Here is a 26,736-nt window from a genome sequence, read left to right on the forward strand (position 1 = left end):
TGTCTAAGGAAAAATTTTCTTTGGTGGGCAGCAGCATGCAACCACAACAAAGGCCTTCCCTTTTCACAACCCCACGCCACCCAGACCCTAACCACAGACGCATCAGATTATGCCTGGGGTGCACACCTGGACAGTAGGTGCATTCAGAGCCACTGGAGCCCAAATCAAATACATCTGCACATCAACCAAAAAGAGCTGCTAGCTGTTCAGCACACTCTGACAGCTTTCAGACCCCTACTCTCTCTGAGGCCTCTACTAATCAAAACAGACACCACAGTGATGTGGTACATCAACAAGCAGGGAGGAACCCACTCTTATCCCCTCTACAGGCTAACCATGACCCTTTGGCACACTGCTTCAGCTATGGAAATTCACCTGCTAGCACAATTCCTGCCAGGCAACCAAAACTCTCTGGCAGACAACTTAAACAGAAATCTCCTAGACCCACACGAGAGGCAACTAAACCACAGCACCTTCAACCTTGTAACCCAGAAATGGGGCACCCCGAAGGTGGACCTATTTGCCTCCCACAACAACCACCAGCTCAGCAAATTCTGCAACAGGGAACCTCACAGCAAGGCCTGGAAAGTGGATGCCCTATCCTTCCAAGAGTAAACCTCTGCATTTCCCCCTCTGCCTCTTCTTACAAGGGTACTACTCAAAATAAGGGAGGCAAAACCAAGAGCAATCCTGATTGCCCCATACTGACCATGCCAACACTGGTACCCACTGCTGTGCAGTCTGTCACACTTGCCTCCATGGCACCTACCACAGATCCACAACTCTCCTGACACAGCAGAATGGAGAATTCTTGCATCCACAATTGCAGACCATGAACCTGACAGCCTGGCTTATTCCCTGACCTCTCCTCCAGTTGCTAGCCTAAGCAAGCAAGTCCTGGACATTATACGCGAGACCAGGCATCCCAGCACCAGAAAATCCTGTCCTGACAAGTGGAAAAAGTATTGCACCTGGATCCAAAATCCTGTGCTGACAAGTGGAAAAGGTATTGCAGCTGGATCCAGGCTAAAGGAGCTGAAACAGCACAGCCTTCCCTACCTCTCATCCTGGGTTACCTAGAAGACCTACTTCACAGGGGCCTATCTTTCTCTTCTATTAAAATTCATGCCTTTGCCATCTCTGCTCAATACAGCACAGAGCCACATCTCGTTTCTCACCTTTTCATCAAACAGTTCCTAAGAGGGGCTAACAATTTAAGGCTGCCCAGAAGAGCTCCTACCCCAGCTTGGGACCTTAACTTTGTGTTGGAAAAGCTCACGCTACACCCCCCCCCCCCCCTTGAGCCTGCAGCTTCAGCAGAGTTAAAATTCCTCTCTTGGAAAACAGCATTGCTTCTGGCCATCACTTCAGCTAGAAGAATGTCTGAGCTACAAGCACTCATGGCTGTGGAGCCCTTCATCATTTTTCATGCTGACAGGGTCTCCCTCGGGACTAACCCAACTTTCATGCCTAAAGTGGTGTCCAGTGTGGCTCTCAACAAATCTGTTCATTTGCCCACCTTTTTCCCTAAGCCTCAAAATAAGGGGGAAAGGATTCTGCACTCTTTAGATGTGGACAGACAGCTCAGATTCTATCTGGATAGGACTAAGCCCTTTAGGAAAACTGACTAATTACTAGTCAGCTTTGCAGCCGGGGCAGAAATACTGACCTCACAATTGTTAGGGCGAGGGCCTGAGGGCTACCCTTGACAGGATAACACAAGTGTGTACAAACAAACAATACATACTACTTTTATGCGTCTACATTTATGATAAGTGTAAAAAACTGTTCTTTTTCTGCCTCTTTGTCTCTGATATTGAGCCTTCTCTGCATGGCACTGCCCTGCCAGGATGCGCCTGCCCTTCTCCAATTCAAATTTGGATTATGGTTATCCATGGGTTTCCTCCATGGGCTCCTAACTGAAATCTCTTAGCATTGTTGAAAAAAAAATGACAAAAAAAAAATGAATGATATTGTGAGGAGAGAGTGAATTCCTCTATACTTTTTTCTCCTCTAACTTTTTTTTTAGGGGAAGAAACACCCTAGCGTACAAAGATATGGGAATATTCAAAGAAATGGCAGTCCAAAACTTGGTATATGTAAGTTTGGGTTTTCAGTTATTTTTTTCTTCATATTTTGGAACTTGGCATTGTGGGTCCCAACATTTTAAATGGTTACTTTTCTCTGTTCATTAATGGCTAGTAATTCTTCATTTCTTCGCAATGTATTTAAGATGACCACCATTTTCCAAAAGGTCCAACACTCCTAAGACTTGTAATAATAACCAAAAAAAAAAACAAGCAGTCCATGAAACCAAAAGTAAGTGGACTCTCTTTTCCATGTGAGCTTCACCCAGAAGTCTGGATTCTTTCATGGTTATATTTTCTTTGTTTTGGAAAACCTTGCCCACGTATTTGACTCCGGACTCATTTGCTCACCTGTTAAAGAATTCTTAACTTCTCTGCATCAGATTTTCAATAATGAGCTATTTACATCTGACTTCTTTTTCTTTTTCTTTTAAAAAAAAGTTAGAATTAAAATTATCATTTCTTATTTATAAAGAATGGCACTTGTGGCATCCTTGAACATGTATATGAAACCTTTCTGAAAGGTATGTTCCCTTTAAGGCCCCTGTTCACACATTGATTTTTTTCCTTTGCATTGTAGAAGTGGACTTTTTTCTGATCTTTGAACCTGCAACTTCAGTTGTCCTGGAGAAAACATCTTTATAACAATACTTTGGCTAGAAGAATCTCTGAGATGCAGGCCCACAGTAGATGTACCTTATTTGATCTTTCATAAAGATAGAGTACCTTTGTGTATTACATCTGTTTATACTAAAGTAGCAATAGAATCTACATGTGCCAGAATTAGTGTGTGGAATCAGAGTAGTCAGAAAGAACAGACATGCCTCTGCTCCAGGAAGATACAAACCCCAATGGACACCACCACCATCACTTTGTGGACAGACTGCAGTGGTTGAGGATATCGAAAAAAAACAAATCTACACATAAAAATCCACAACTTTTCATTTGGTTTTAAATCAAGGTCTAGGATCTAGCAATGGCAGCCTAGCAAAGACTGAATCATTTGCTGCCTTTGCTACCTCTCAGGGCATTTCTGCAGTGAAGCCTTGGATAATATTTATGTAGCAGCTATTTGGTCCTCCCTCAGCACTTGTGCAAGGCACTGTAAGCTGATATGATATGAGATCCTTCTCAACATCTTCCTTTGGAGCCTCAGCAACAAGGGTTATGTTATCAAAAGGCAGAGCACCCAGGAGGATAAGCCTGGGACAGTGTCTTGTTTTTACAGAAGGGGAACCTTCTCATGTCAGATACAAAAGTTAGGTACCTATCTTAGTCATCTAGATGAACTAACATACTTCATTTTTCTCCTGGCTTGGTCTAGAGGCTAATGGGTACTTTCTGTCCAGTTTTCATGGTATACTATAGATAAGTGGAGAAAAGGCACTACACTACATCAAAAGAGAGGGTGAAGTACTGAAGAAGCCTTAATTTTTAATAAAGATACAGTATCTTTGCATAGTTTCTCTGTTTATTCTTTAGGTAACAACATATGTACATTAAGTCTTGCTGTTACAGAAGAGTGACCTTCTGTTCCAGAACTATTGTTGTGGTAAATACTTGTATAACGTTTGATCTGAAGTTGTCTTCATTTGCTCTTCAACTTGTGGGTACTCTGATCTGGCATGGGTCTGACTTGGACGCATTTTCAGCATCTGATCCGAGCTCCAAGCTCCTCCCCCACCCATAATGTCCCTGTCTCCTTCCTCCCTTCAGATATCGTTTTTTGCACTAGCGTTCGCATCATGGTCCGGGCTCTAAGCGTCTGTTTTTGTTTAAGTTGTAGTTTACTGTCCTATCTTCTTATTTCCTGTCTCCTCTTTTCACCTTTCTAACTTAGCATTCAGTCGTCTGGTACTTTGTGTGTGTGTGTGTGTGTGTGTGTGTATATATATAAAAATATATATATATATATATATATATATATATATATATAAATATATATATATATATATATATATATATATATATATATATATATATATATATATATATATATATATATATATATATATATATATATATATATAAATATATAAAAGCTTTCTGTCTTTCCTTTCTATTTCCAGGCCTAGCATGTGTGTGTGAGAGTTTAGGTTACGTGCTCTTCCCTTTTGACAGATACCACAAATGCCAGAAAGGTAAACAAACCAATAAATCCAAAAAGACGGCTCGCACCAGTTGCAGGCAAACGTTTTATTCAGAACAGCAGTGAAAGCTTGTAAGTACTTTCGTCCCAAGTTTAAAACAGTACAGGAACTTCATCAGACAAGCTAAAAAGAGCTAAAACTGCATTTATATAAAGCAGTGCATATTACATAATTTCCACTTTGCAAACTTAAAGGGAAATCATGCTCATAGCTAAAGGCTATGGTCCTTGATACCAAGTGTAAAAATGTTACATGTTGTTACACAGTACAAACTTAAATTGCTAGTATAATGTTTAAAAACATATTATAAAGGCATATTAAAACATATGAAATGTTTCATAAATATATAAATACAGTTATACTAGTGCTTCAAAGGGCATAGAGTTAAGCACTCAGATCATAAAAGTTCCTATGTAAAAATAACTTCAAATTGAAAAATTTATAAACATTTATCGTACCCATTCTGTTCTAACTAGACGCCCAAACCTGGGTTTAGGAAGTGCACAGACTGTGGCCATAAGATTTCCCTGGCTGATGGGCACACTCTACGTAGTTTGTTTAGGGGTGACTTACCTTGATTCCCTGCTCGATCTGCGCAGGGTTCAATCCATGCGCATTGATCGACAGGAGAAAAAACTAATACTTAAGGGTCTCCTCCCACCTCCGGTGGAGGCCCCGGCTGCTTCAATGGCTTCTGCCTCCTCTTCTGCTTCTTCTGCCCTGGCCTCTGGGAGTCACCTTCCTGTTAAGAGGACTGGGGACGGGGAGAAGTGGAAACACAAGGACCGAGACTGACCAAGGAAGCTGTCCCATGACTGCTCTGCCTTAGCGGAACCCTTGGCTAAATCCCACCCAGCTGCCAGAGCGGGTTCTCCCTGGCTGTGTTCCCCTTGTTTTTCTTTCGGAGCCGGAGGTGTCTTGGATCCGGTCACCATCTTTAGCTTAACCCCACTATCTCTCTAAACTGGTTTCAATGGCTTCCTCCTCCATGTCCACCCACAGTCTCTCTGAAGCTGAGGTGGACAGGATGATGCGGAGGTTGATCTGTGCACAGATTCAGATGGGAGCCTTGCTTCCCCCTCCCCCTCCAGGGCTGGGGCCATGCAGTCTGCCTTTGTCGCAGTCACTCCTTCTCCGATCTTGCCTCCAGTTTCGGAATACTTGGGTCCAAGACCTTTCGGTGTTGAGGGTTCCGGTGCCAGTGGTACCCGTTACCTCGACACTGGCCATTACTCTGAGCGTCTCAGCTTCGACTAGCTCACAGCCCACCAGCTCTCAGAGCCATGACCTCTGTGCCAGATCCACCATGGCAGTGTCGGCTCTGAGCTTTTCAGAGCCTAGCAGCTGTTCGGAGTCTCGGTGCCTGGAGGTTCAGCTCCAGCTCTCCCACTGGATTAGAGGGTGACTGATCCGGTCACGGTTTCTCTAGGGGTACTTTCTCCCTCTGCTTTTGAAGTGGTGGAGAGGGTCCTCTTGGTTTCATCGAGACCCTTGATGCTTTCATCCTCAGAGTCCTCCTGGCTCCCTCTGTATCGGGTTTGGATTCCACCATCCAGGCCCCTCAGGGACATCCTGCTGCCTCTCTGCCTCAGGGGGTTCCCCCACAGGAACAGATTGATTTTTTTGAGTCCTCCCTAGAGACCTCCCCCCCCAAAGGAGGTTCCTCAAAAACACACGAGCAAAAGGAGGTACTTAGAGTCCCCACTGGTTTGGAGGAAGTGGAGGGTTCCCCATAATCATCCCCCCAAAGATGTCTCCTTCAGAGACATCATGGAAATTTTCCATTAGCGAAGGGGGTGGCCTGTCCAGAAACCCAACCCAGATGAATCAGTGTTCCTGGAGATGTTTGGTGCAGGACCCTTTACATCCTGGTTGTCCTCTCCCATGGATCCACTTGTGGATCTGATTGCATCTTGGGCATGGAAGGAGTGAGACATGGTGGAGCCGAACCCCAAATGTCCTGATAAGGTACTGAGTGCACTGTCAGACAGGACTTAATTGGACCAAGGGATCCCCCGTTGATGCCATGGTGGTGGCAGCAGCCACCGAGAAGGAGCAAGAGCAGGAGAGCTCCACGGTCCATCCACCAGACCGAGAGTCCAGGATGATGGACCGTTTTGGGAAGCTGATGTACGCTTCAGCAACGTTCTTGGTTCGTGCTCTGAACTATATGGCACATGTAATTAGACTTCAGTGAGATCTAGTCAGAGAGATCACTGAGTCTACCCTGGGGTCCATGTCGGTGGAGGACAAGAATGTTTTTTCCTCTCAGATGGCCACCTCATGTCAATTGCTAACACCTTTTTGTAGTCCTCTTTCATGCTACTGAGGGCGATGCTAGAGCTGCCAGAACAGGCATTGCCATCAAGCGTCACACCTGGCTCCGGCTTTGTGCCTTCTTGGAGCCTTTTAAGGTGTCATTTACTAATGCCCCATACGACTATTCCACCCTCTTTGGAAAGTCTGTATGCTACACTCTAGTCCAAAGTGAGAAAGACGGTAAGACTCTGCCGTCAGAATCAGATTCTCGAACCCTCAATGAACCTTTTCAAGGAATCCGCGGGGGGGGGGGGGGGGCAAAGAAGATGTGGTTCCAGAAATCTCAGGGCTACTTCCAGGATGCTCAGGATTCACTTTCCTCCAGAGGCAGAGGGGGATTTGACAGACACCACCCCGAGGCAGAGAGGGCCCGAGGAATCACGGGTCTCGAGACTCTTTCTGGGACAGACCTGCGCAGCAGCCCTGAAGAGTTGTCCAGCTGCTCGGCTCTGGAGGCAGTCGGGGTATGCCTGTCCCTACACCCAGCAGCCCGAGAGTCAATCACAGACGATCATTGGATGTTACAGATCATATCCAGAGGCTATTCAATCCCCTTCATTCAACCACTGCTCCCACCTAAACACCTTCCAGATGTTCCACCAATGCAAAGGGAGGAGGCAGCACTGGAAATTGCAAAGCTGCTAGAAAAGGGAGTCATCCAGCCCGTCCACCCAGACCAGTTCTTATTAAGCATCTAATCCAGATTTTTTTTTAGTGCCAAAGTCTACGGTGGACTTGAGACCCATTCTGGATCTTTCCACCTTAAATCTGTCAGTTGCTAAGACAAAATTCTGCATGGTCACTCTTCGGTCTATCCTGCCCATCCTGCTGGAGAATGACTGGATGTGCTTGACTGGATGTGCTTGGTTGACCTTCAGGACACGTACTACCACATCAGGATGGACAGATGCTCTTGAAGGTTCCCCCGTTTCTGGCTGGAAGCCAGTCATTATCAGTTCAGAGCGCTCCCCTTTGGTCTCACCACAGCCCCTAGGGTGTTCACCAAAGTGATGGTAATGGTAGGAGCTCACCTACAACTGCAGGGCTTCCAGGTCTTCCCTTACCTGGATGACAGCCTCCTTTCTGCCCCATCCAGGCATTGACTATGCCAAGCATGGGATTCCCTTATTCAGGTAACCCACCAGCTAGACATAACCATCAATCCCAACAAATCCCTACTGACTCGCGTTCAAGTTCTAGATTTCATCGGAGCTAGGTTGGACACAATTCAAACCAAGGTTTTCCTAACCTCAGACAGAATCCAGTCCCTGAAACTTCGTCTTATGTTTCCTTCAACCTCAATTGCCGGCAGCAGAATTGGTCTTACAGGCTTTGGGGTCCATGGTGGCCACGATCAGTCTCGTGCCCATGGTCCGGTTGTACATGAAGGAATTTCAGTGGACCCTTGCAGTTTAGTGGTCATTGCTAGATCTTCCATTGACTCACACTATTCACATATCCCACGCATGCAGGGATTCTCTTCTATGGTGGATTAGTTCCCTGGATCTTCTTTGGGGTCACCCCTTTATTCTGCCTGCCCCTTTGGCCATGGTGACCACAGGCTCCTTCCTACTCAGGTGGGTGGAGGCATTGCTTGGGAAGGACAATCCAAGGCACATGGTCTCTCCACGTGACTCAATTGCATATTAACTTCCTAGAGATGAGAGCGGTGCTCCTAGCATTGCAAGCTGTCCATGCCCATCTTCCTTTCAGGACGATTGCCATCCAGACAAGACAATATGTTGGTTGTCTGGTACATCAACAAACAGGGATGAACCAGGTCTTAACCCCTGTGTCACGAACCCATGAGATTGGGAGTGGGCAAGCTCCATCAGCTGTTTTCTGGTGGCAACGCATATTCCAGGGAGGTCCAACATTCTAGCGGACAGGCTCAGCAGGTCTATCCTGACGCCTTACGAGTGGTCTCTGAATAGGTAGCGAAACAGATCTTTCTCAAGTGGGGCCAGCCGTGCTGCGATCTCTTCGCTTCTTCTTCCAATGCAAAGTACAGTGAGTTTTTCGCTCTGAAACCCCCCACAGGGGGAAGCCCCCAGAGACATGGTGGTTTATGTTTGCACCTACAGTCTCCTGTATGCTTATCCTCCTCTCTCTCTAATCCCGAAATTTTTCAGAAAGCTCGCAGGCTGGGGAGCTCTGCCATCCTCATTGCCCCATTCTGGCCTCTCCAAGTCTGTTTCCCTTCTCTGTGGTCTCATGTTGCGTGTCTGCCCTGGACATTAGATCCAACTCTGGATCTCATCTCATCTCTCATCCCTCCGGGATACCTCACCCTGACCTGGCCAGTTTGAAGCTCACCACTTCTCTACTCTGGTTACGATTGTAGTCAGGACTCCTGTGTTATCTTCACTGGTCAAAAAGATATTGGTTGCAGCTCTTAACTCTTCTACCAGGAAGGTTTATTCCAGCAAGTGGAAGCATTTTTCTATTTGGGCCTCTCAGTGTGATCTGCACCCATTTACTGATCCAGTTCTGGTGGTTCTAAAAGTTTTGGCAAATATTTTTCATCAAAGCACCACTTCTTCTACGATCAAGGTTCAACTAGCAGCTATATTTAATTTTCATGTAGGTGATAATATGGCTCTCTGGCGGCTTTTAAGCTTTGCAAAGCCTTTTTGAAAGGTACCTTTTACTTCGGCCACCGATAAAGGATCCAGCACCTCCTTGGGACCTTAGGCTAGTTCTGCAAGCTCTGGTCTCATCCCCTTTCAAACCTGCAGCTTCAGTGTATCTACAGTTCTTGTCATGGAAAATGGCTTTCTTGGTTGCCATTACCTCAGCTAAATGGGTCTCGGAACTTCAGGCGTTAGTGATCAAACCTCCTTATTTGATCTTTCATAAGGACAAGGTGTCTTTGCACACTAACCCCTCCTTTCTTCCCAAAGTGGCTTTGGAATCAAACATTAATCAGGTAATTCATTTCCTTGTTTTCTTCCCAGACATTCAGAATAAGGGAGAGTACAAACTGCACTTGTTGGATGTTCATAGACAGTTACGTTTTTACTTGCATAGAACTATATCTTTCCGGAAGTCTGACCAACTTTTTATCTCTTATTCTAAGCCCTTTTTAGGGAAACCAGCATCTAAGGTAACCATTGCTCATTGGATTTTCCAGTGCATTGTCCTGGCGTATTCAGCTAGAGGTTTACCCCCTCCAAATCATGTTAAGGTACATTCCACTAGATCTGTGGCTACTTCAGCTGCCTTCTGGTACAGAGTTTCATTGGATGACAGGCTACTTGGGCCTCTTCACATACTTTCATTGCACACTAGGGCATCCTTTGGCTCCGCCATGCTACAGAATATCCTTCCATGAGGGCCACCCAGGTGTTTAGTAGCTGGGGACTCTTTCCCACAGGTTGAAGAGCAAGTGAAGGCAGCAACATCAGATAAAGAAGTTATGTACTCACCGTAACGTTCCATCTGAGTTGTTGCTCTTTATTTGTCTTCAACCATCCCTCCCTCCTTTCCCCTGCCTTACGTGGGCTGTGTGATGGCCTGGCCACAAGAGATATAGTCACCATGTTGGCATGCCATTGTTCTCTTCATGCTTCTGGAGACCTATTGTTATGGGAGAAGTCTTGGGTCAGGTTGGAATGCTTGGATAGCAACAAACTTGATCTGAAGGGAGGTGGGAGACAGGGGCATTATGGGTGGAGGAGGAGCTTGGAACTCTGATCAGATGCTGGAAATGTGGCCGAGTCGGATCTGTGCCAGGTCCGAGTACCCACAGGTTGAAGACAAATGAAGAGCAACAACTCATATGGAACGTTATGGTGAGTGCATAACTTTTTTTTAAAGCAGTCTGCAATTTAGAAAAGATTCAAACACTTTCCTTGCTCTTAGAAGTCAGATGAATAGTCACTAGCTGATAGCTTGTTCATAGAGTTTGTAGCCCTTTATAGCACTTTAGTACCATTGTCCTGTAACATGAGCTAGTAGTGGTCAATTTTCTCACCGAACATGACCTTAAGATGGATAATAGTTAAGCTACTTAAGTTTCTGTAAGAGGTAGGCTTGTTTGCTCTCTTTAATGTATCATAGTGATGCTTAAAATTTGGTGATAACACAAATCTGCGTATTCTGTTTGAGTGTACTTGCACATCATGCATTTTTTTGACAGTGCACTTTGCTGGTGGTGGGGGGAGATATTGTAACTGGCATCAGATCCTCTATGCTCCTTTATCTGTAGTCATTCACAATTCACATGTGGAGTCTGGTGATTCTCCATCAACAGCAAGCTGTCTTAGTGGTATTTGACTTGGAAGTTCTACATAGCTAGCTGAGATAAGTAGGAGTCCAGTAACATAAGTAAGTTTCTGAAAAAAGGTCATTTCGTTCATTTCACCAGCAGCAGTAGTCAAAGTCCAGTAAAGTAGCACTTGCTATAGCCTTTGCAAAGTTCAGAGGAAGATAAGTTTTGTCTATCTCAGGTCTAGCAGTAGGCTGTGCTTAAAACAGCTAATACGCATCATCTCAAAACTGTTCACGGATCGTCTGGTGTGCAAGCATCTCATCTGTATACTGCAATCTCATCTGCATTGGAGATGGTGCACAAATTTAGTATATCTTTAGGAAGAGAATTAGTTTAAATTAAAAAAAAGTTTAACTTGGAAGTTTATTGTATTGAGATGACTTATAAACTAGGCCCCTACCCCAGGTCCAAAGTCTAGATTGGGCAGAGACTTGAGTAGTTTTGCAAGCTCTACCTTGTCTTGATGAGGTTGACAGAATGACGGCCTGCTAAACAGTTTATTATCTGTGGCAATAGGAACAGATTCTGTCAACGTGTATTTGGCTGTAGTTTTGCTTCTACCAGAGTTGGTCATGCTGGCAGTGGATTAATTTTAGTCAAGTTCTTTAATTGCTTGTGAGTTACATTTTTTAGGATTTTAGAAAAAAAATGGGGAAAACGTTGTGAAATAAGGTCAAAAGTCGGTAAGTGGGCTTGGTAGGTAACCTTGGCCTTTAGCTGCATACTTTTATTGAACACTTCTTTTCATACTTCTATAAGAGTAGAGTTTACTTTGGCACATCTGTGCTTCATGGCTCTGTTTTTTGACTCTTTAGGTAGCTGTGCCATATAATTTTCTCTAGATGAGTTAAGTACATAGCAGCTGTATGATGGGTCTAGGACTACAGCTGCAGATTATTAATCTATTTTAATTATGCTGTTTACAATAAAAATAATTTATTATAAACACCGGTTGCTGTTTTTTGAAAAGGATATTTTCTAAAAAAAATTTTACTTTTTATGCCATTCATGTAATGCATATACAGTTTTGTTCATCTGTGTTAACACTATAGTGTAAAAAAATACATCTTTCTTTGCATAAAAGGTGGCTCTTCAGGGACAAGTAACAGTGGCCGAGCAAGGTCGGATCCAACACATCAACATCGGCATAGTGGTGGGCATTTCAGTGCAGCTGTCCAGCCTATGGATTGTGAGACACACAGCCCACAGGTAAGCATTTCATTGAGGAAAAAAAATAAAACAGTAATTGTGTTTTCCAAGTACTCTTGCATTCATTTTAATTGTTTTTCTTTGGTCATTTTTGTCCCTGTTCTCTGCCAGCCATCAAACTATCCCTAGTCAGTCTGAGCTCATTCCCTTCCTTTGTACAAAGGACTTTACCCCAGTACCATATGGAACAAGAGCCTTTTAAAGAGGTTTACTACAACCAGCCATTAGGATTGCTTGTGCCCTTGTCACCACCCTGACAACTGAGGTTGTCTTTTATAGTCCTCTAACACCATCCACTGGGTGGGGGGATGGGCAAACCACATTTCTGTAGACACCTGCTATGCATTCACCCCCTCGCAAGCATATAATGCTGTAAACTTGACAATAAATAGCTTCCAACAAATGGCTGTTCATTGAGCTGAAAGCCTGCCCCAACAAGATGCTCTTTGCAGTTCCAACCCTCTGCTAAGGACTTTTGGCTGCTTGGATCCGTCTCTGCCCCTCCCTTCCCACCAGGATGGGCATGCCTGTCCTTCCCTGCAACTACTGTCGAGCTTCCAAGCTAATCAAACTCTGATCCCATGGAGTGTAGTCAGGGAATTACTCCTCTACTCTACCAGCACTGTCTTCCTTTCGCCCATTTTAAGAATAGGTGTATTTGATCCTTTTTTAAGCATGTTGAAATGTTTTTAATTCTTGTTTTTTTATGCTACGGTTTTTAACACTGCTGCAGTGTGATTTGATGATGGTGCTTATTTTATCAGTCTCATTGAAACCTGCACTGTTGCTTTAGTCGCGCTGTTTTCCGAGAAATGTAAATGTGCTTTGTATTCTCCTCTAGAAGCAACTTTTTGTGAACCTTCTTGTATTTGCAACATTTCAATGACTTTGAATAACTTTTTTTCCTCCTATTGCATTCAAAAATTTGCAACTAACTCAATAAAGATGGTGGATATTTTTTGAAGCGGTTGTATATATTTGGTGGGTCTATATTACAACCGCGAAACCTCACTTACTTGATTACAGAAACGTCGACATATATTGAGCAAACAGCGAAAACACCGTCCTAAACCCCAAAATTCAAAATGTCGAATCGTCATAGTTGGCCAACTAATACTGGCGGACAAACAACTGACTTACTAGAAGAGTTTAGTGCAGTAGGATAGCAGAAAAACAGTTTGCTAGAGCAGAAAGCGTATGTTGCAAGTAACTGCACAAGAAAGAGCAAAACATTTTTCTCAATGGACAAGTATTGACACTAGAACGTTTCTTAAGTGGCAATCAACAAGGATGCTGTTAGCATATAATAGGCATACTGTAGCCCTAGAAGAAATTAAGGAGACAGCATATTCTTAACAGTGTACAGATGTTAAAAACTAAGGATATTGTCCACCCTTTAGTTATGAGAGATAATTTAACTGAAAACAAAAACTTTGTTCTAAAGAGCAAAAAATTATTGCTACTAACAGGATTTGTAGTCAAAGAAAATGAACAGTTCCAAATATGTAGTGTTGTTTTTATAGGCTTATTTATAAAGATGATGAAGTGTTCCTGCTCCTGTTAGTCTGACAAAACATTATTTTAATACATTTGCCGAATGGATCCTAAAAGAAAAAAATTATTTATCTTGCTTGTCTTTATGGTGTGCAGCTTTTTATGATGGAAAAACTAAATGAAAGTCGAAAGGTCGTATTTGGAACCATCAGTCTAATGTATGATGTTTCACTACAGATGCAGTATGCAGACGTATTATGCAAAGGGTGAAATGCTCTATTTTAGCTTAGGTAGCCTTGCAAATTGTTGTAGAATGTTTTTTTTTTCGGGGGAGGGGTGCAGGGGATTTGGTTGCACAAACGGAACATGTTGAATATAAATGGATGAATCGGCTGCATGCTGATGTGTATCCAGGATGGAATGGAACTGTCATTATTACACATGCTTAAACGGAAGCAAAGTACCAGCTATTGTCAAAATTTCTTTAGGTTTATATAGTCATATTCATCACTGTCTGCAAGATCCAGATTGGCTTTGCAGGAGGTCTTCTGCTGGGTAGGATGACAAACGTCTGGCCCATTTGGCTTGGGCTCAGCCTTCCTAGTTGTATATCTTTCAGATGCCACAAGACAGGCCTCCCAGTCCCATTCTTCTCAGAGGCACACTGCTTTTTGCTACCAGTTGGAGTGGATATTTGGTCTTCCATGTTAGCTATCTTTTCGCCACTGCAGAATTAGCAGATGTTGATTTTCTTCTTTTCTACATACTAATTAGGTGTTGTTCAGTGTCTGTCTCAGCTTTAACTAGGGGCTTATTATCTTTTTTCCATTTTGAACGTCAGGCAAAAGGCGTGGTAGTATATATACAGTCTAGTCACAGCAACTGTAGCAGATGTAGAATTAGAGGCCTTTTTTTTGTAACAACCCTTTTTCTTGCCACAAGAATAATTTCGACTTGTATGAATGTTTGTACTGAGACAGTGGCTTATCAGTATTTTGCCAGCAGCCTTTCTTCTTGTCACAAAAGCACCTTCACATATTGGCACAGAGTTGTAACAGAGTTGTAGCACAGTACTCTTACTAGCATGTTCATATATGCTGCCCGAAGGAGTCAGCAACCCAAAAATATGCTTAGGTCTCACTCTTCATAGTTAGCCACTCCCCTCATTAAGCAGCACAAGTGAGAAAATTACTCGGATAGAATACAGGCACCCAGGACTTTTTTATAGGTTACAGTTTATAGGATCATAGGAGGTTATTAGGCTGTTGACCTTGTGGCCCTTACTAGCCTAGCCAGGAATTTGATCCATGTTCTGACAAGTCAGCACCCAATACCCCTGTCCAGCAGGGACACAGGTGGAAAATCCCAGGGGTGTATTTTTTTTGTTTCCCATCCAGTTATCCAGGTTGTGCTTAAAAGGATAATGAGGTACTCTGCTTGATGTGGAGAGAGAATCTCTTCCACAGAAGGGGGAGTCTCTGGGACACAAATCCCTACCGCCAACAAGTCCTATTGATGTCGCAGACCAGGTTGAGGTTGCACATGCATTTTACTCAAGTGGAACTTGACTTGCCGATATGCAGCAGTCCCGTCAAGGTGGGGTCTGAGATTGCTTTGTATGCCAGATAGAGTTCACTTCTGAGGAGTCTGTATGAGACTGAGTAGAAGGACAGGGCTTTTAGCCTATCTATGTAGGGTAGATGTTTGAGGCCCTGAATTCTCCTGGCGAGGTACCTCTGTTGTCTGTCCAGCTGCTGCATGTGCTTTGTGAGGTACATGCCGAAAGGGGCATTGTACTCAATAATGGGTCTTATAAGGGAAGAATGCAGGGATGTTATGGCCTCCTTGTTCCTGGATGAGATAACCTTCCTAATGAGGTGGGCTATGTAGAAAGCTTTCTGTATAGCGGAGGCAGAGTGAGGGTCAAAAGTCAGGTTGCTGTCAGCCTGGATGCCCAAGTCTCTCATGACTGATTGCATGCTTAAGACCTTGTTATTAATGTGATAATTATAGGGGCATCGCTCTCCCCAAAGGAGATGATGATGCATTTTTTGGCACTCAGTTTGAGGCCATATTTCGGGCACCCATCATTTGTTTGTGTGAGACCCTCTTGGAGGATGTCCACTTCAGTAGGGAAGTTGATGACTGTTTCCGGCTTGCAGTCATCTGCAAACTTGGTCAGCCATAGTCCACTGGTTGTGGCCTGCACCTCAAAAAAGTATATCCCAAACAACAGGGGCCCCAAGACTGATCCCTGGGGTATGCCATTCGTTAGGGGTCTACTGCTTGAGGTGGCTTCCCCTATTTTGGCTAGGTGTCAGTGAGCCAGTTTGCTACCCATCTGGTAACATATGGATTGATGCCTAGTTGAGGGAGTTATCTATTATACCTAAGTGGGGAATAGTATCAAAGGCTTTGGTTAGGTCAGGGTAGGCAATGTGCACCGTCTTGCCCTTGTCCATGGCTTTGGTGACTGTCCAAGAAGTTGATCAAATTTAATAGGCTTGACCTCTCCTTGACAAAACCAAACTGTGTGGGATTGAGTGTTTGAAGGTTGCCCATGTCCTTGTTAATGAAGTCCATGATAATCCATAGCCTTGCAGATCAGCCTAGTTAGGCTGATGGGTCTATAATTTCCTGGATCTGTAGACGCTCCATCTTTGTGTAAAGGGATGATCGTGGCTGTCCTCCACTCAGCTGGGATGAAGCCACTACTGAGGCTTTGGTTGAATAGGGTGCCTAATGGTGCTACAAGTTCCTGCCTGAGTCTATGTAGGATGCAGCCTCTGGGATGTTATCAGGTCCCATGGAGGCATATTTTTTGCCTTTGAGCGGGCAGTGATGACTTGCTCCTTAGAGATGAGGGGAGGGGATCAGGTACTGGAGAGATCTTGATTTACGGATGGGGGTCAGGGGGGTGAAGTTTTCACTGAGCCTGTTTGCCAGCAGGTTGGCTATATCTACGACGTTTGTGTATGTAGTGTCCTTGACCACCATTTCTGAGCAGAGCCGAGTGCTTCCTTTGAGGTTGTGGACATGTGAAGAAGGCCTTATGATTGTCTTTAGTAGATGCGGTCAGTTTTGACTCAGTTTCACTAATAGCAAGCGAAATAACTGAGAAAATAAAACTTTTTAGCCTACTAGCACTTTAATACCTGCTTTCGTCAACCAAATGACTTATTCAGAAGAACTCTTCTGAAGAAGCCATTTGGTTGATGAAAGCAGGTATTAAGTGTTATTACACTAAAAAAAAAATATTTTCTCAGTTATTCCACTTGCTGTTAATGAAATTATTGTGAAGTTGGTTGCTGTTTTTTCACCGTCAGTTTGTTGGTTATTGCCAGTTGGACTCAAAATTTTCCTTAGAGGATTTCAGTAGTGCTCTTATTTGCTTGTTCAGACTAAGGAGAGATTGCTTCCAATTAGGCACCTGCTCCTTCCTGGTCCTGGACAGCAATGTTTTTCTTTTTATTATAGAGTTTATTTATTGCAGATGTCCACCAGACAGGTTTACTCTTCCTTGAGGAGGAGGATTTTGTCCTGTTGGGTATTCCTGATTACATGCAGCTATATAAATGCTAGTATAGTACTCCATGTAGGTTTGGACATTTGTGCCAATTCCTACGGAGGGGGAGGGGGCTGTGAAGCTGTTTATAACTTCCCTCAAGAGGCTGTAATCAGCTTTGGAGAAGTCTTTTTGTTTGACCCTAGCTAGGGGGGATCAGGGGTGATGGTGACTTTGAAAGTAACCGCTTTGTGGTCTGATCTTGGCAGGGAGGATGACACTGGAGGGATGCTGCAGTAGTTAGTCATGTTGGTTTATACCAAGTCCAAGATATTATCACCTCTTGGGGGTGTCAACCAACTGGTCCAAAGCATTTGCATTGACAAAATCAAGGAATCTCTGGACATTTGTGTTTTGGCATGAGTAGATGTTTTTTGTGTTTCACTGTTGCAGTCATCACATTTGGGTTATCCCTGCCAGGTTAGCCCTCAGCCGGCCCAAATACCAGAGGCTTAATATTTCTGCATTGGTTGCTGTTGCTTCAGGACTGACGTCAGGTCGTCAGTAGTATAAAGTAAGGCAGCTGGCACCATTATATCAGTCTTTCTTGCAGAGAAGCCCAAAGCAGAGGCAGTTTGCACAAATGCCTGTTTGGTCTAGTGGTAAAACTTTTGCCTTTGAGCAGTAGGTATGGAGTTTGAAACTGTTGGTCCCAAACTTCCATGCTGACAGGGTGTCCATCAGGACTTACCCATCCTTCATGCCCAAAGTGGTATCCAGTGTGGCTCTCAACCAATCCATTCAGTTGCCCACCTTTTTCCCTAACCCACAAAACAAGGGGGAAGGGATCCTGCACTCTCTAGATGTGCACAGACAGCAGCTCAGATTCTGTCTAGACAGGACTAAGTAATTCAGAAAGTCTGACCAATTACTGGTCAGCTTTGTTGAGGGGCAGAGGGCAAAGCCATCTCCAAACAAACCATTTCCAAACGGATAGCACACTGCATCCATTTCTGTTACAAGCAACATGGAAAACCTCCCCCTAAGGGCCAGAGCAGCCTCCACCTCTGCAGCTTTCCTCAGAGGAGTCCCCAGCAGGGACATCCTGGAGGCTGCCACTTGGACATCTGTTCACACTTTCACCAAGCATTGCCACCTGCCTGTCTTCTCCAAATTCAGGGCAGGCTTTGTCACTGCAGTCTTGCAGGGCATCCTAACCAGCCCCTAGTCTCCTTTTTTCTGCCTCCACTTTTTTCCTCAGCTTTGGGAATCAACCCAAATGTGATGACTGCAACAGTGAAACATGAAGAACATAGTACAGTTGTGTACACTTACTGTAAATGTAGATGTTCGGGTGTATTCACTGTTGCAGTCCTGGTTTCCCTCCCTCCATCCCACTCTTCTTTCTCTCTCTCTCCTTACAAGGAACTTTTTGGTATTTACTTTCTACTGGTGGGGTTCTTCCACCATATCCTGGCTCCCACTTGGGGGCTCCTGACAGGGCAAGAAAAACTGATGTAATGGCGTCGGCTGCCTTACTTTATACTACTGGCAACCTGAAGTCTGTCCTGAAGCGACAACAGCTGATGCAGAAATACTAAGCCTCTGGTATTTGGGCTGGCTGAGGGCTACCCTGGCAGAGATAGCCCAGATGTGATGACTGCAACAGTGAATGCACTCAACATCTACATTTATGGTAAGTGTACACAACTGTACTTTCTTCCAATCTATGGTTGGATAGTTAAAGTTGCCCAGGATCAAGGTTAAGGGTTGAATCTTGATAAATTCGAAGAGGTCCAGATAGGTGGAGTGGGCATCTTGACTCAAAGTTGGGGGGCCTGTAGCTAGCTGTGATTTAAACAGGGGTCTTGTCAATGGTTAACTACACCTGGAGTGTGTCCTGTGCATCATACTGTTTGACCAGCCTGGAGGGGTGTATGTCTTTAATATATATTGAAACTCCACCTCATCCTGCTTTGCTGCCCACGGTTTGGGGTCTGAATGTATGATAGGATGAGTGACCTTGTATGTCTGCGGTGCTCTCCACAGCTTTGAAACAGGTTTCTATGACTGCACAAATGTCAGCATCTTGCATGGGTAAGAATGCTTGCAATGAGTGCATTTTCATGTTTAAACTCCTAGCGTTTAGCAGCATGACCTTTAATTTGTGTTTTGATGAAATTTTCATGTCTGTTTTAACCTCGTGGCATTGCATAAAGAAGGCACTATGTGGGGGAGGCATTGCATAAAGAAGGCACTATGTGGGGGAGGCAAGAGCCTTTGCCAGAAGCCTGAAGCCCAAGGGAGACAGATGCAGGCCATCTGTGTCATAGCATCATGGTCTGTCAATCATATTTCCCAGGCTGTCGGGTCACAGATCCCTTTGGAATGACACTGGAAACTAAGCCAATTGTTAAAGTCAATCGTTTGCTGCTTGTATTGAGTCATCATTTTGGGTGATGGTAGAACTGCTTAAGACTAGGAAAATACCTGCCTGGGACACACATTCAATGAGCTTGATCATGTCTCTCTTCATATAGTCAAAAGATGTAAGTCTCAAGTCATTCATGCCAACATTTACTATGACAGAGTAATAACAGTGCCTGTTGTTGAGAGACTTGAGTGCGTATGTGATATGGCAGATTCTGGCCCCTGGCAAACAACTAGCCGTGACTTTCTCCTTATCCAGCCTCATGAGGGGCACATGTGTGTGTGTCTCATAATGGAGTCTCCTATGACTAATATGTTGGGTTTATGGTTCGGCCTTAGTGGTTTTGAGAGACAGGTGTGCGGACTGTGTGTGGTGTGGTGGGCTGTGGAGTTTGCATGTGTTTTTGCCTCGGAGGTCTCTTTTGTTGGTTATGTTTTTGTTGAGGATCTTCGCATATGTGGATGTGTGATGTTCTTCGTGTCTCACTGTTGCAGTCATTACATTTGGGTAATCTGCTGGCAGGTTGCCCTCAGTTGGCCTGAATTCCAAAGTCTTGGGTCCTGCGTCGGTTGCTGTATTCTCTTCCATGACTTCAGGTCGTCAGGGGTATAAAACATGCAGCCGACGCCATTTTCTTTAGTCTTTCTTGCCGCGCGGTGCCCGAAGCAGAAGCATTTCTCAAGTGCCGGTCGGCCGACTACTGAAATATTCGTGTTTGAGTTTCAGAACCGAAGTCTTCACTAAAGCTAAGTACCCCATTGGGGAATCTTTTTTCTTGCTTTTTACCGATGTCAGAAAAAGTTAATAATTGTATTACTTGTGGAAAGCAAATACCTCATAAGGATTTCCATTTATACTGTATTCCTTGCCTAGGCCCTGATCACAATGTACCTGGCTATCAGTTTTGTGCTAGATTTAACCAACGCACTATTAAGCGTCGGCATATTTTTGCATCAAAGTATTTTGGAAGCAGATTTAACTACCCAGAAATGTCGTCGGATAGCAATCCGACAACCGGAGTACATAAAAAACGCAAAGAAAAGGACAGAGAAAGGCAGCCGAGATTCAAAACCGACGAAGAAGCTTCTCCTAAGCCAGTCGCTGGTTCGCCGGTACTCAGTGAGGCGCTTTCGCAGCCCCTGATACCTGCTACCTTCGAGTCGCAGGCCTCTACCAACACCCATGTGGAGTCCGGCATGCCACAAGATACTCAGGGTATTGGCCCGACGGATGTATCTCTCTCAGATGGGACCGGAGCCGATGAGCAGGCACCGGCTTCTGAGGGTGTATTTAGACCTCAACATTTGTATATCAAACCGATGACAGCTGCGAAAACAAAAGCAACTTCGAAAACTAAAAAAAGACGCATGAGCCATGTGCACAGGCCTCTATGCCTAAAAAACAGGTGATCAAAATGGCTGAAGACCTTATTACCTTGATCAGGGGTACCCATCCCCCTCCAGATAAGAGGCCTAGGCAAGACACTGACTATGAATCTTCAGATCAGATTTCTATTACTTCTGATCAGGAATTATCTATTCCTCCCTATGAGGATTCTGATGTTGAGGAGTCTATTCCATCTGCATCTCCTCCTGAGGATTATTCATTTGGAGAAACATTGCATACTTTGAGGGAGCATTTTCACTGGGAGAGTCAAGACTTCTCAGAATAAATAAAGAGGCTCAGGGATTTCCTTCTTCTCCCTCAGCACAGACCTTTAGCCATTCCCGGTCCTAGACATTGTGGATGATGTGTTTTCGGAGTCAAGCTTGTCCCCTGACTCCTTATCTCCGGCTCCCAGTAAGCCTGACAGATATTACAGGGTCCCTGACTCACATAAACTTTTATTTAGAAAACCTGCAGCTGATCCTGAAACTATTTTGCAGGGTCCAAAGGGAGTTTAAGGCCTCGACAGCAAAAAGTCCTACCCCTTCTGACAGAGATTCAAGGGCACTGGACAGATGGGGGAAAAAAGGTTTATACATCTGCAACCTTGGCAATCAGGGCCTTAAATTGTCAGTTTCTTATGCTCAAGTACCAACAACATGTTATGGGATTGCTGAAACAGAAAATGATGTTGATTTCAGAATGTGCATAAAATAAAGAATTGCAGGAATTATTGCATGCAGCTGAACAAGTAGGACAGCATACTTTCCAATGTGGGTTTAATTCCTTAGAGGTCTCCTGCAGGGCCACAGTTACTGGATCTGTGATTAGGAGGCATGCCTGGTTAAAGGAACAAAATCTGCTTGATCATGTTAAGGCTAAACTGCTAGATGCACCTTTACAGCATGATTCTCTGTTTGATATTAAGGCAGAAGAGGTTTTAAAGAAAATGGAAGACAAAGCTAAGTCTATGCAAACTGTTAAAGACTTTTTGCAAGTGCAGCCACCAAGATTCAGTAGACACTGTCCTGCAAAAAATTGGTCCTTTCCTGTGTCAGACAGAGCTCAAAGGGGCAAATCCAGATGCCCTAAGGGTTCCAGATACCAGGCGCAAGATTCATACAGGTCAAAGCAATGGGGTGTTTCTACCTCCAAATCTGGAGGAGATCAAGCACAAACCTACAGAAAGCAATCCCAATGACTTCCATCTGCCTATACCAAGTACTTACCTTTTGGCAGCACCCATAGGGGGAAAATTAGCACTTTTTGTTCAAAATTGGCAGTTAATAACCCAGGACCAAGTGGGTTCTAAACATCGTATCACAGGGATACAGATTCCATTTCCACACTCTGCCAATGGCAAATGGTTGGCCAGATCTGCCAAAAAATCAATGGGCAGAGGCACAGAAACAGGTTATGTCCCTCATGGATATGGGGGCCATTCATATAGTACCAGAACAGGAAAAAGGACAAGGTTTTTACTCAAGACTGTTCTTGGTACCCAGAAAGGACAAGGCCTGGCGGCTAATACTGGATTTATCAATTTTGAACACATACCTGGACATTCCAAAATTCAAAATGCTGACTTTGCAGCAGCGTCTGCTCATGCTGGGCAAGAATGCTTGGCTGGTGACATTAGACCCAAAAGAGGCATACCTGCATGTCCCAATAAGACAATCGTGCAGAAGATGCCTCAGATTCACGGCTGGCTTAATGCATTACCAATTCTCTGCATTGCACTTTGGCTTATCTATTGCGCCCAGGGTCTTTACAAAGTGCCTTGCACCAGTAATTGCATTTTGCAGACAAAGAAGTATACAAATATATCCTTGCTTAGAATTTGTGATTCATTCAAGCAGAGAACAAGGACATTCTTCTTCGACATCTGGCGTTTGTGAAAAGGCTTCTGACATGCCTAGGGTACACAATAAACGAAAAGAAATCACAACTGGTACCCTCTCAAGATAACATTCCTGGGTACAAGCTTAAATACAACTGCCCAGATGGCTTACCTCATGCCAGACAAGCAAAGGCAACTGACTACTTACTTCAAACCGATGGCAACAAAGACCCAGTTATCTGCAAGGCAAATTCTGCAGGCTCTGGGCTTCATGGCATCCTGCATCCTACTGATTCCATATGCAAGACTGCATATGAGGAAGCTTCAGTGGTACCTGAAAAGTTTATGGAGTCAACATTCTCACAGTCTGGAAGCAATGATTCCTCTCATTCCCTGCCTACAACAGGAGTTTCTATCTTGGGCAAAGGCATGTCACCAAAACATGGGACGGCCCTTCACTCTCTCCCCTGCCAGCCAAACCTTAACAGACGCATCAGATTATGCCTGGGGGGCCCACATGGCAGGAAGATGCATTCAGGGCATATGGACTCCAAAACAAATGCATCTGCATATCAACCAGAAAGAGATGCTAGCTGTTCAAAATGCCCTAACAGCCTTCAAGGACTTACTTCATCCAGGACAACTACTGATAAAGACGGACAACACCACAGTCATGTGGTATATAAACAAGCAAGGAGGCACACACTCATACCCCCTTTGCAGATTAGCCATGGCACTGTGGGACACAGCTTTGACCTACCAAATGCATCTTCAAACTCAGTTCCTGCCAGGAAAACAAAATACACTGGCAGACGATTTAAGCAGAAACCTTATGGATCCTCACAAGTGGAAACTAAATCCACAAGTCTTCAGCATAATAACACAGAAATGGGGGAGCCCAAACATAGATCTATTTGCCTCTCCTCAAAATTATCAATTGAAAAGATTCTGCACAAGGACTTATCACAGACAGACATGGAAAGTGGACCGCCCTATCCTTCAGTTGGAAAAAAACTATCAGTTTACGCCTTTCCTCCTCTGCCTCTTCTCCCCAAGATCCTCCTAAAAGTCAGACAAGAGAAACCAAAGATGATACTAATTGACCCGGACTGGCCCCGCCAGTACTGGTACCCAATCCTAAGGAACTTGTCTCAATACCCAGCTTGGACCTTACCTCAAAGACCTCAACTACTGTCCCAGCAAAGCAATCAGATCCTGCACAATCAACTACAGACACTGAACCTGGCAACATGGCTGATCATGTAATTATACAAACAACACCTCTCAGTAAAGCTGTGATGGATGTCATTTTGGAAGCCAGAAGGCCTAGTACTAGAAAATCTTATGCTGACAAATGGAAGAGATTCTGTGCTTGGAATCAAGCACAAGGAACTGATACAGCAGAACCAAATATTCCTCAGATATTACAATACTTAACTGAGATGCTTGACAAAGGCCTATCTTTCTCATCAGTCAAAATCCATGCCTCTGCCATTTCGGCTCATTACAGTACAGAGCCACCAATCTTTTCTCATCCTTTACTAAAGCAGTATCTTAGAGGACCCAAAAATTTAAGGGCTCCTAGATCATCACCATTACCTGCATGGGACCTCAATTATGTGTTGGAAAAGCTCACCCTGCTTCCTTTTGAACCAGCTGCTACCGCTGACATAAAGTTCTCATCATGGAAGACAGCACTGCTACTAGCAATTACTTCAGCAAGAAGAGTTTCAGAGCTACAGGCCCTCATGGCTGTAAAGCATTTTATCATATTTTCCCCAGACAGGGTGTCTCTGAGAACAAATCCTACTTTTAATCCTAAGGTGGTTTCCATTGTGGCTCTTAACCAAACAATTCATCTGCCAAGTTTTTATCCAAGTCCGCAGAACAAAGGGGAGAGAATTCTGCATTCCTAGGATGTACACAGACAGCTAAGATTCTACTTGAGCAGGACTAAGGCTCTAAGAAAAACTGAGCAATTACTCATGTCATATGCTGCAGGATCAGAAGGAAAGGCAGTTTCAAAGTGGATAAGCCACTGCATCCGTTTCTGCTACTTACACCATGGTAAACCTATGCCCAAGGGAATTAGGTCTCATTCCACCAGAGCTGCAGCTACTTCAGCAGCCTTTCTCAGAGGAGACGAACCAAAGACATTCTAGAGGCTGCTACTTGGAGTTCTGTTCACACCTTTACAAAGCATTATCATTTGCCTCTGTACTCTAAGTCCAGGGCAGGCTACGCCACTGCAGATGTTCTTCGTGTTTCACTGTTGCAGTCATTACATTTGGGTAATCTGCTGGCAGGTTGCCCTCAGTCGGCCTGAATTCCAAAGTCTTGGGTCCTGCGTCAGTTGCTGTCTCCTCTTCCATGACATCAGGTTGTCATGGGTATAAAACTTGCAGCCGACGCCATTTTCTCCAGTCATTCTTGCCACGCGGTGCCCGAAGCAGAAGCATTTCGCAAGTGCTGGTCGGCCGACTACTGAAATATCTGCATTCGAGTTTCAGAACCGAAGTCTTCAATAAAGCTAAATACCTCGTTGGGGAAACTCTTTTCTTGCTTTTTACCGATGTCAGAAAAAGTTAATAATTGTATTACTTGTGGGAAGCAAATACCTCATAAGGATTTCCATTTGTACTGTATTCCTTGCCTAGGCCCTGATCACAAGGTGCCTGGCTGTCGGTTTTGTGCTAGATTTAACCAACGCACTATTAAGCAATGGTATATTTTTGCATCCAAGTATTTTGGAAACAGATTTAACTACCCAGAGATGTCATCGGATAGCAGTCCGACTACCGGAGTACATAAAAAACGCAAAGTAAAGGACAGAGAAAGGCAGTCGAGATCCAAAACTGACGAAGCTTCTGCCAGTTGCTGGTACTCAGTGAGGCGCTTTCACAGCCCCTGATATCCACTACCTTCGAGTTGCAGGCCTCTACTGACACCCATGTGGAGTCCGGCATGCCGCAAGATGCTCAGGGTATTGGACCGATGGATGTATCCCCCTCAGATGGGTCCGGAGCCACTGAGCAGGCACCGGCTTCTGAGGGTGTATTCAGACCTCAACATTTTTATATTAAACCGACGAAAGCTGCAAAACCAAAGGCAAAGACACCTTCAAAAACTAAAAAAACGATGCCTGAGCCACGTGCACAGGCCTCTATGCCTAAAAAACAGATGATCAAAATGGCTGAAGACCTTATTACCTTGATCAGGGGTACCCATCTCCCTCCAGATAAGAGGCCTAGGCAAGACACTGACTATGAATATTCAGATCAGGTTTCTATTTCTTCTGATTCCTCTTCAGATCAGGAATTATCTTTACCTCCCTATGAGGATTCTGATGCTGAGGAGTCTATTCCATCTGCATCTCCTCTTGAGGATTATTCATTTGGAGAAACCTTGCGTACTTTGAGAGAGCATTTTCACTGGGAGAGTCAAGACTTCTCAGAATTGAAAAAGAGGCTCAGGGATTTCCTCCTACTCCCTCAGCACAAGCCTTTAGCCATTCCCCCTGTGTTAGACATTGTGGATGATGTTTTTTCAGCTCCCAGTAAGTCTGACAGGTATTACAGGGTCCCTGACTCTCATAAATTTTTATTTAGAAACCCTGCTGCTGATCCTGAAACTATTTCAGAGGGTCCAAAAGGAGTTAAGGCCTCAACAGCAAAAAACCCTACCCCCTCCGAAAGAGATTCAAGGGCGCTGGACAGATGGGGAAAAAAGGTTTATACATCTGCAACCTTGGCAATTAGGGCCTTAAACTGTCAATTTCATATGCTTAAGTACCAACAACATGTTATGGGACTGCTGAAACAGAAAATTATGTTGATTTCAGAATGTGCAAAAAATAAGGAATTGCAGGAATTATTGCATGCAGCTGAACAAGTTGGAAAGCATACTTTGCAATGTGGTTTTGATTCTTTAGAGGCGTCCTGCAGGGCCACAGTTACAGGATCTGTGATTAGGAGGCATGCCTGGTTAAAGGAACAAAATTTGCCTGATCATGTTCAAGCTAAATTGCTAGATGCACCTTTAC

The 26,736-nt window shown here is 44.2% G+C and overlaps 1 protein-coding gene across 5 annotated transcripts in view; it reads left to right on the forward strand.

Annotated features, from left to right (window-relative positions):
• DYRK1A (dual specificity tyrosine phosphorylation regulated kinase 1A) overlaps positions 1-26,736 on the forward strand; it is a 2,602,610-nt gene that overhangs the window by 2,505,332 nt on the left and 70,542 nt on the right. For all 5 annotated transcript variants that reach the window (XM_044071432.1, XM_044071433.1, XM_044071434.1 and 2 more), the window contains one exon: positions 11,914-12,038. In XM_044071432.1, the coding sequence (XP_043927367.1) occupies positions 11,914-12,038 (125 nt within the window). The remainder of the gene's footprint in view (positions 1-11,913; positions 12,039-26,736) is intronic.

Source organism: Protopterus annectens, chromosome 5.part0 (assembly GCF_019279795.1).
Source record: "Protopterus annectens isolate FY-2018-M chromosome 5.part0, PAN1.0, whole genome shotgun sequence".
NCBI classification, from domain to species: Eukaryota; Metazoa; Chordata; order Ceratodontiformes; family Protopteridae; genus Protopterus; species Protopterus annectens.